Source organism: Phyllobates terribilis, unplaced genomic scaffold (genome assembly GCF_046119375.1).
Source record: "Phyllobates terribilis strain yellow unplaced genomic scaffold, ASM4611937v1 Scaffold_8__6_contigs__length_399053987, whole genome shotgun sequence".
In the NCBI taxonomy this organism is placed as follows: domain Eukaryota; kingdom Metazoa; phylum Chordata; class Amphibia; order Anura; family Dendrobatidae; genus Phyllobates; species Phyllobates terribilis.
This window is the reverse complement of record NW_027362768.1, coordinates 316,037,524-316,047,735: the sequence shown is the minus strand read 5'-3', so window position 1 is coordinate 316,047,735 and position 10,212 is coordinate 316,037,524. Positions and strand designations below refer to the sequence as shown.

The 10,212-nt window shown below is 48.4% G+C and overlaps 1 protein-coding gene across 3 annotated transcripts in view; it reads left to right on the top strand.

Moving 5' to 3' along the window:
• Positions 1-6,394: 6,394 nt before the first annotated feature.
• Positions 6,395-10,212, top strand: part of DCP1A (decapping mRNA 1A) — a 61,446-nt gene continuing 57,628 nt past the window's right edge. For 2 of the 3 annotated variants that reach the window (XM_073644563.1, XM_073644561.1), the window contains exons 1-3: positions 6,396-6,611; positions 8,839-8,879; positions 10,018-10,145. In XM_073644563.1, coding sequence (XP_073500664.1) covers positions 6,477-6,611; positions 8,839-8,879; positions 10,018-10,145 — 304 coding nt within the window. In that variant the 5' untranslated portion in view covers positions 6,396-6,476. Of the gene's footprint in view, positions 6,612-8,838; positions 8,880-10,017; positions 10,146-10,212 lie in introns of all 3 variants that reach the window. The other variant, XM_073644562.1, reaches the window with a different exon arrangement.

Sequence of the window (10,212 nt, the reverse complement as noted above, 5' to 3'; positions counted from 1 at the left end):
TTACGTTTGGGGTCTATTATGCAAGTTACTCGCATATCACCCTGTGAAGGGCTCTGACATTGCTGCATTCACTGTGTTTCCACAAGCACAATGGCTGCGTACTGCAGGAATACGTAGCGTGATATAGCACGATATTGCAATGCGTTATCCCAGGTAAGCACATGTCCATGTACAGCTGAGACCTAACTAGAAGTATCTACTAGATGTCTTAAAACAAGACAGGCCCCAAACTTTTATTTGCAGCGTCAAAGCACATGTGAATTGCCGTGGTCCTCTTAGTGAGAAGGGCTATGTTATACATTAGACTTTACCATGTGCTCTGGGGTGTCTTTCCCTTTTGGGTGCTGCTCAGTGGCAGCAGGAGAACTTTTTATGGACACCTTCGGGGGGCTTTTTTTTTTTACCCTGATGCGCGTATTTTGGCTAAAAAATTATTTTTGCAATTGGGTTTTGTCACAGATAACAGCCGGTGGGGTCGCACAGATCCCACCGCTGCCACAAGTTTGTCAGGGGAAATCTCTCTGCTGTAATTACCTGGTCACTTCGGGTGTCCCCTACTTCAATGGAGATGTGTCAGCTTTCTCTCTCACTTCCCTAGTCATAATTAGTTTTCTCTCTTCCCTAGCTATAATTAATCCCATATGTTCACTACGAGGGTGATATGTCCCCTATCTGGAGATGCCTTATGGATTTTAATTTTCCTCTGTGACAGGTTTCATTCATTTTTTTGCACTGATTGCCTCCTATTTGGCCATATACATGAGATAGCTGTTGGCTGAACGTTTATTCGGCAGGGAGCTGTCTCTCCAAACTCCCACATCCACAGGATACTTGATTCCATCGAGTGGCTTGTCTCTCCTGAAAATAAAAAGATCGGGTTATAAAATACCAACTGCCTCATCCTTTGGGAGTCAGGAGCTCCATAAACATCATAAGGTCTCACAGAAATCCATCAGTGAGTTTGTTCTGATGGTAAGTTTGTAAATCTTCCATCTGCCTTCTTCTGAGCTCCTATCAGCTGGTTTATGACCACAAAGCACATCAAAGTTGAGCTAGACATAAAGCAGCTGAGAGGAACTGTGAAAAAAACAGATAAAAGAGTTACAAACTCGCCGTCAGAAAGAGCTCACTGATGGATTCTCAGTCAACTCATTCTGCAGCCATAAATGACAATTTTAAAACTGATTTTAGCCTAAAATACTTGCATTTCAAGGATTTGTCTGGAACTTTTACATTGATGTTCTATCTTTAGGATAGGTCATCAATATCTGATTTGTGGGGGTGCGACACCCGGCACCCCCACCAATCAGCTGTCCACGGTGCTGGCTGGAAGTGCTCAATTGCAGATCTGAACAGCACAGCTCATTAAACTCTATAGTGGCCGTGGCCCGAGTAATGCAGATCCTCGGGGCGGATGTGCAGTACCCGCCTGTAGCCACTATACGGTTGACGGAACTGCACCATGCAAAGCAACCGAGCATTTCCTGCTGCCGCTGGCATCGGGAGCAGCTGATTGGCAGGGGTGCCAGGTGTTGTACCCCCACAGATCAGATATTGATGATCTGGACAGGCCATCATTATGAAAGTCCTAGACAACCCCTTTAAGTAAAAAAAAATGTTCCCAAAGGTGTACATATCCTTTAATTATAATAACTCTCATTCATTTCCATAGGGGTTATGGAAACAGCATAGCTTAGCCGGTTCTAGCTGTTTCTATAGCGCCACTTCCAGTGAAAGTTATGGTTGGATTTATTTCCTTTTCAGACATGAAAGGCCGAGCTGGTAAGAATATTAATAATAATAATAATAATAATAATAATAATAATAATGCCACTTATATTAATCTCTATGAGGATTTTTTTTTCCAAAATGGAAATTTCTGTAAAGTTTGCAGGGGATATTGTTCTCTGTAGGGAATAAGTGTAAAATTGCACGTCATTGAGAATGAGACGGCATTCAGAAAGAACATTCGGTGTTACAGCAACCTACCATAGTTACTAACATTTTTGGGGATATTTAGGCCTCATCCTCCTGGGAACTACCCCTGTTTCCTGGGAACTACCCCTGTTTCCTGGGAACTACCCCTGTTTTCTGGAAACTACCCCATCTCTTGGGAATGACCCAGTCTCCTTGAAACTATCCTGTCTCTGGGGATAGACCACGTCTCCTGGGAGCTACCCCTGTCTCCTGGGAGCTACCCCTGTCTCCTGGGAACTACTCCTGTCTTCTGGGAACTACCCCATCTCTTGGGAACGACCCAGTCTCCTTGAAACTATCCCGTCTAGGGGATAGACCCCGTCTCCTGGGAACTATCCCGTCTCCTGGGAAACTAACCCATCTCCTGGGAATTATCCCGTCTCCTGGGAACTATCCCGTCTCCTGGGAACTATCCCATCTCCTGGGAACGACCCCGTCAACTGGGAACTATCCCGTCTCCTGGGAACAACCCCTGTCTCCTGGGAACTACTCCTGTCTTCTGGGAACTACCCCATCTCTTGGGAATGACCCAGTCTCCTGGAAACTATCACATTTCCGGGGAAACTAACCCATCTCCTGTGAATTATCCCATCTCCTGGGAACTATCCCATCTCCTGGGAACTATCCCATCTCCTGGGAATGACCCCGTCTCCTGGGAACTATCCCGTCTCCTGAGAACTATCACATCTCCTGGGAATGACCCCGTCTCCTGGGAACGAACCAGTCTCCTGAGAACTCTCCCGTCTCCTGAGAACTATCCCGTCTCCTGGGAAAGACCCTGTCTCCTTGGAACGACCCCGTCTCCTGGGAACTATCCCGTCTCCTGGGAAAGACCCTGTCTCCTTGGAACGACCCCGTCTCCTTGGAACTACCCCGTCTCCTGGGAATGAACCGAACCAGTCTCCTGGGAACTATCCTGTCTTCTAGGAACTATCCCGTTTCCTGGGAACTACCCCGTCTCCTGGGAATGACCCCCGTCTCCTGGAAACCACTCCGTGTCTTGGGAACGACCCCGTGTCCCGGGAACTATCCCGTCTCCTGGGAACGACCCCCGTCTCTTGAGAACTACCCCTGTCTCCTGGGAACTACCCCTGTCTCCTGGGATCGACCCCGTATCCTGGGAACTATCCGGTCTCCTGGGAACGACCCTGTCTCCTGGGAACTATCCGATCTCCTGGGAACGACTCAGTCTCCTGGGAACGAACCAGTCTCCTGAGAACTCTCCCGTCTCCTGGGAACTATCCCATCTCCTGGGAAAGACCCTGTCTCCTTGGAACGACCCCGTCTCCTGGGAACTATCCCGTCTCCTGGGAATGAACCAGTCTCCTGGGAACTATCCCGTCTCCTAGGAACTATCCCGTTTCCTGGGAACTATCCCATCTCCTGGGAAAGACCCTGTCTCCTTTAAACTATCCCGTCTCCTGGGAACTATCCCATCTCCTGGGAATGACCCCGTCAACTGGGAACTATCCCGTCTCCTGGGAACAACCCCTGTCTCCTGGGAACTACTCCTGTCTTCTGGGAACTACCCCATCTCTTGGGAACGACCCAGTCTCCTGGAAACTATCACATTTCCGGGGAAACTAACCCATCTCCTGGGAATTATCCCATCTCCTGGGAACTATCCCATCTCCTGGGAACTATCCCATCTCCTGGGAATGACCCCGTCTCCTGGGAACTATCCCGTCTCCTGAGAACTATCACATCTCCTGGGAATGACCCCGTCTCCTGGGAACGAACCAGTCTCCTGAGAACTCTCCCGTCTCCTGAGAACTATCCCGTCTCCTGGGAAAGACCCTGTCTCCTTGGAACGACCCCGTCTCCTGGGAACTATCCCGTCTCCTGGGAAAGACCCTGTCTCCTTGGAACGACCCCGTCTCCTGGGAACTACCCCGTCTCCTGGGAATGAACCGAACCAGTCTCCTGGGAACTATCCTGTCTTCTAGGAACTATCCCGTTTCCTGGGAACTACCCCGTCTCCTGGGAATGACCCCCGTCTCCTGGAAACCACTCCGTGTCTTGGGAACGACCCCGTGTCCCGGGAACTATCCCGTCTCCTGGGAACGACCCCCGTCTCTTGAGAACTACCCCTGTCTCCTGGGAACTACCCCTGTCTCCTGGGATCGACCCCGTATCCTGGGAACTATCCGGTCTCCTGGGAACGACCCTGTCTCCTGGGAACTATCCGATCTCCTGGGAACGACTCAGTCTCCTGGGAACGAACCAGTCTCCTGAGAACTCTCCCGTCTCCTGGGAACTATCCCATCTCCTGGGAAAGACCCTGTCTCCTTGGAACGACCCCGTCTCCTGGGAACTATCCCGTCTCCTGGGAATGAACCAGTCTCCTGGGAACTATCCCGTCTCCTAGGAACTATCCCGTTTCCTGGGAACTATCCCATCTCCTGGGAAAGACCCTGTCTCCTTTAAACGACCCCGTCTCCTGGGAACTACCCCGTCTCCTGGGAATGAACCAGTCTCCTGGGAACTATCCCGTTTCCTGGGAACTACCCCGTCTCCTGGGAATGATCCCCGTCTCCTGGAAACCACTCCGTGTCTTGGGAACGACCCCGTGTCCCGGGAACTATCCCGTCTCCTGGGAACGACCCCCGTCTCTTGAGAACTACTCCTGTCTCCTGGGAACTACCCCTGTCTCCTGGGATCGACCCCATATCCTGGGAACTATCCGGTCTCCTGGGAACGACCCTGTCTCCTGGGAACTATCCCGTCTCCTGGGAACTATCCGATCTCCTGGGAACGACCCAGTCTCCTAGGAACTATCCCGTCTCCTGGGAACTATCCCATCTCCTGGGAAGTATCCTGTCTCCTGGGAAGTATCCCGTCTCCTGGGAATGACCCAGCCTCCTGGGAACAACTCACGTCTGCTGGGAACGACTGCGTCTCTTGGGAACGATCTCTGTCTCTTGGGAATTACCCCATGTCCTGGGAACTATCCCGTCTTCTGGGAACGACCCAGTCTCCTGAGAACTACCCCTGTCTCTTGGGAACTACTCCGTCTCCTGGGAACGATCCCATTTCCTGGGAATGACCCCTGTCTCCTGGGATCGACCCCGTATCCTGGGAACTATCCGGTCTCCTGGGAACGACCCTGTCTCTGGGAACTATCCCGTCTCCTGGCAACTATGCGATCTCCTGGGAACGACCCAGTCTCCTGGGAACTATCCCATCTCCTGGGAAGTATCCCGTCTCCTGGGAACGACTCACGTCTGCTGAGAACGACTCACGTCTGCTGGGTACGACCCCGTCTCTTGGGATTGATCCCTGTCTCTTGGGAATTACCTCGTGTCCTGGGAACTATCCCGTCTCCTGGGAACAACCCAGTCTCCTGAGGACTACCCCTGTCTCTTGGGAACTACCCGATCTCCTGGGAACGATCCCATCTCCTGGGAAGTATCACGTCTCCTGGGAACGAACCAGCCTCCTGGGAACGACTCACGCCAGCTGGGAACGACCCCTTCTCTTCGGAACGATCCCTGTCTCTTGGGATTTACCTCGTGTCCTGGGAACTATCCCGTCTCCCTTTGAACGACCCAGTCTCCTGAGAACGATTCCGTTTCTTGGGAATGACCCCGTCCCCTGCAAACGCCCCTATCTCTTGCGCACAACCCAGTCTCCTAGGAACGACGCCGTCTCCTGGGAATGACCCTGTCTCTTGGGAACAACCTTGGCTCTTGGGAGCAACCCCATCTTTTGGCAACGACCCCGTCTCTTGGGAACGATCCCGTCTCCTAGGAATGACCCCATCTGCTGGGAACAACCTCGTCTCTTGGGAATGACCTCATCTCCTGGAAAATGACACCATCTCGTGGGAACGACCCCATCTCTTGGGAGCAACCCCATCTCTTGGGAGCAACCCCATCTTTTAGCAATGACCCCGTCTCTTGCGCACAACCCAGTCTCCTAGGAACGACGCCGTCTCCTGGGAACGACCCTGTCTCTTGGGAGCAATCCCATCTCTTGGGAGCAACCCCATCTTTTAGCAATGACCCCATCTCTTGGGAACGATCCTGTCTCCTGGGAACGACCCCATCTCCTGGAAAATGACCCTGTCTTGTGGGAACGACCCCCGCTGAGCCCCAGAATGGCTACTTTTTGGCGGGGCTTACATATATGCTTTTGAACTATGAGCCCCGGGAAATCCTGTAAGTTACTTCTAATTGTACAAGACAAGTGATTTAGCTGTAAAATAACTCGTAGCGCAATATGGCGTTACAAAACTGCGGTAAAATAATGCGGAGACACAGTTTTCAGATGTGACGTCTGGTGGGGGCACATTTTATTTTGGGGTCCCACTTTACTATGATAAACCGCACAGTGTGTGTGTTCTCCTGAGGCGTCACATCTCCTCACACTGAGCCTGAGGTGAGGTGAACCTCTCACTACGGCCGGAACCGTTCTGCGGGCGGAACGTTGGGTTCGTTCCCCTGTTGTCAGGTTGGGGAAGGCTTAAGATGGTGCACGGGCCGGACTCCTGAGCAAAGATGGAGGCGAGGAGTGAAGTGGAGCGTGTGATGAGTTTAGCCGCTCTCCGGCGGAATGACCCGTACATCAGCGCCATCATGGACGTCACCGGGCAGGTGGCTCTCTACAGCTTCAGTGCCAAGGCCAACGAGTGGGTGAGTGGCCGGCGGCGTCACCCTGCACAGCTGGTGGCAGTGACTGCAGATAGTGCGCCCTGTGCAGGTGCCTGCCGCTCTGTGCTGCCGACACCTGTGCCCTCTTCCCTGCATGGTGGGGTCTCATGCACTAATAACCTCTCCTCATCCCCTGGCAAAACTTTTCTGCATTAACCCCTTAACGACACTGCCAACTTTCCTCTGCGCTTTCTTTACAGACTGCAGCTTCTTAAAGGGATCCTGCCAAACATCATCTGTTTTGCTATTTTATTCCCGCAGCTCCTCCAGATAATGCCATTGTTTTTTTTTTTTTTTTGTTTGTTTGTTTTTTTAACCCGCCGACCATGCCGCCGGTCCTGAACGCTCTATCTTCAGAAATGTACTCGGAATAACATGTTACAACCCCTTTAAGGGGTTAAACGGACGCAATCCAGGCTCGGCTCCTGCCACCGCTCTCCGGCGGTCGTCACTAAGAGGTTAAAAACAGCTGCTGATGTTATTAAAGGGGATGTACAATACTCGGGACAGCCCCTTTTTTTAAAGTAACAACACTTTAAAAGCGCCTGCCCAGCGACGAAAGCACGGTCTCTCCCGGCGATCGCGTAACGGTGTGACATCACCTGAACGCTGCTGCCAATCAGTGGCCACTTTGGACGCATCGCTTACATAGGGGGAGAGAGAGTAGTAGATGACCCCTTTAAAAAAAAAAAAAAAAAAAAAAAAATAGCAACAAAGTAAATGCTACTCTCCTATTTATTCCCTTTATGATCCGTAATTGTATGTAGGAGTCACGTGACGATATGAATCATACTGCCGACATCACTACTCACCAACGGAAGTCATGGTGTCTGTAATACTGCATGTGAACAAAGACTGAGAGTGCACCTAATCATTGGGGGAAAGAATAAGTGAGCAGTGTTCATTTAGTTATTTTGTTTTAAGCATCCGCAGTTGTTTAAAGAGAATTGTAATAACTTTTGATGACACCCTTTTAAGCGGTTGTACTCCGTTAGGAAGTTATTCCCTGTCAATAGGATATGGGAATAACTTCCCAAATGTGGAGGCCAAGCGTGTGCACTTCTGCTCCATTCAGATGGGGCTCTTTAAAGTCCTGTTCCCTAGTTTCCAGCATTCAGACTGAAGTGATTGGGAAGTGATCTCCTCTCCTATGAATGAATGAGGGATAACTTCCAAATTGTGTGCACCCCTACAAGTCACTTGAGACACATGCTCAGTGATTTAAACATAAATTAAATTGTAGCCTCTGTTTTAGACATTTCTTAGTTAACAAAATAAAAGGTCTTGTTTGTGTTTAAAGGTCCCCAATCGCCAGGGCTGTGGAATCGGTAAGCCAAACCTCTGACTCCTCAATTTCCATGACACCGATTCCGACTCCCTCATACATGGCTCATGTTTAAGTAATAAATTTACTGTAGCACAGATTCATCTCAGCTAAAAGTCTAGACCCTTAGATCATGAATAGGACAGACATTTATAGGACATTTCATAACTTTCCCAAATTCTTATGAAAAAATATTCCCCACAAACTGCATTGAATTACTGCACCCAATTTATTATATATTTTAGGAGTCGGTACATTTTATACGGACTCCGACTCCACGACTCTGACTCCACAGCCCTGCCAATCGCTGCTGCTTTTTCCAGAAATGCTTTAAAGGGAATCTGTCAGTAGAATTAACCCTCCTAAGCCGTCATAGGAAGTTGAATAAAATGACACCTTGATATCTGTGATCTGATGTCTTATTCCAGAGAAATCCACATTTTTCTTAATATGTAATTGAGATGTTAAGATCTCTGGGCCGGACATAGATCTCCCCAAGAATCTGCCTCCAGAGATTATAGGGGGCATTACCAGTGTGAGTCAAGTAATGACTGACAGTCTGCTGTCTTGATCTACATGTCTCACACTGGTTACACCCCCTTTAATTTATAAGCAGCTCTAGAGGCAGATTCTTAGTGAGATGTGTGTCCGGCCCTTAAATCTTATCATATAGCATCTACTTTTTACAGATACATTGCTGTTATTATTATAGAAAAATGTTTTTGTAATTTTTGATGTATAAAAGCAGACATGTGGTTAGCATACAGATAAAAAAAAATATTTATTTTTTCTGGATAACATTTTTTTTTTTTTTAATACGCTTGTGTGAACTTTCAAAGTAGAAACTTTGTTCTGACTTTTTTTTTATTTTTTTGTTCAATGCAGGAGAAAACAGACATAGAAGGGACTTTATTTGTCTATACAAGGTATGTGTCATCCCAGAGCTAGTTACTACTTTCCCAGGTCTACACTTCACTGTTAAAGTGGTTGGACCCTGTGAGCTGTCGTAACACAGAAATTAGTGCCAAGACCCCTTTAAGTAGAGCTACCGCCTTTGCACAAGTGGCCAACTTGGTCACGTGCTGTATCACTGGCATTATCGCTCCCATCGCTGGGCGGTGATGCCAGTAATGCGGCTACTGATGACAGTAATTGGCTACAGAGATTTGTGTTCTTTGCCAAGTAGTATAACAAATATATGTGAGATGTTACAAAGGGTGTGAAAACTTTTGACATGGAATCAATGATTTTTAGATCTGTCTGTATACCCTAATGGTTCAAGTTGCAGTTTGTTTGGGATTTTTATTTTTTTCCACATTTCTTTTATTTTCAAAGTACATGACTATAAGATGACCGCACACATAGCTGGTGTGTGGGTGCTTTCACATTGCCTTCAGGCACCCATTTAGTAGCCCCCTCAGGGCTTACGTCCGAACCACCTGCAAAACTGGATTCGGACGTGTGATCCAATGGTGCCGGCAGAGCGAACGTGCGCCCTGACGTGCATCATTTTCGGGAGTATATGCCTACGCACGTTCGCACTGTTGACACCATTACAGTCTATGGCCCTGTCGACGCATACATCCAAATCCTGTTTTTGAGGTGGGTTGGACGCAAGCCCCGATGGGCCGAGGAACAGGTGCCTGAACCCTTATCTGTGATTATGAAGATGCATAGGTCTGCACTGGAACTGTGTACACAAAACGATGGCATATTTTTCAATAAAGCCATTTGGAAAACTATTTGCTTAATTTTAAAGTAACATAATAAAGTGATTTTCACAATATTGCAACTTATCACCTCTTTACAGGATAGGTGATCTGATTGCTTGGACCCTCACAGATCACAAGTATGGGGTTCTGTGACTGCCTTTCCATTTTAGCAGGGAACACAGAACCCCAGCTCGTATGACCCGTGGGAATCCCAGTGATCAGATAATTATTTTGTTTCCAGACCCTTTTATCATTGGTCTATACATGTTCTGAAAGGACGATCATTATGGACCCGTCTTGTAACTTGTGTGCTATTAAATGTCTCACAATCTCACCCCTTTTCTCCTTGTAGATCAGCATCGCCGCACCATGGTTTTACAATAATGAACAGGCTCAATATGAACAATTTGGTGGAACCCATCAATAAGGACCTAGAATTTCAGCTTCATGAGCCTTTTTTGTTGTATCGGAACTCAAGCCGTAAGTTTTACATATTGATGTCTTTATTGAAGAAAGTTTGTAAAATGGGGACTATCGAAAGGAAAAT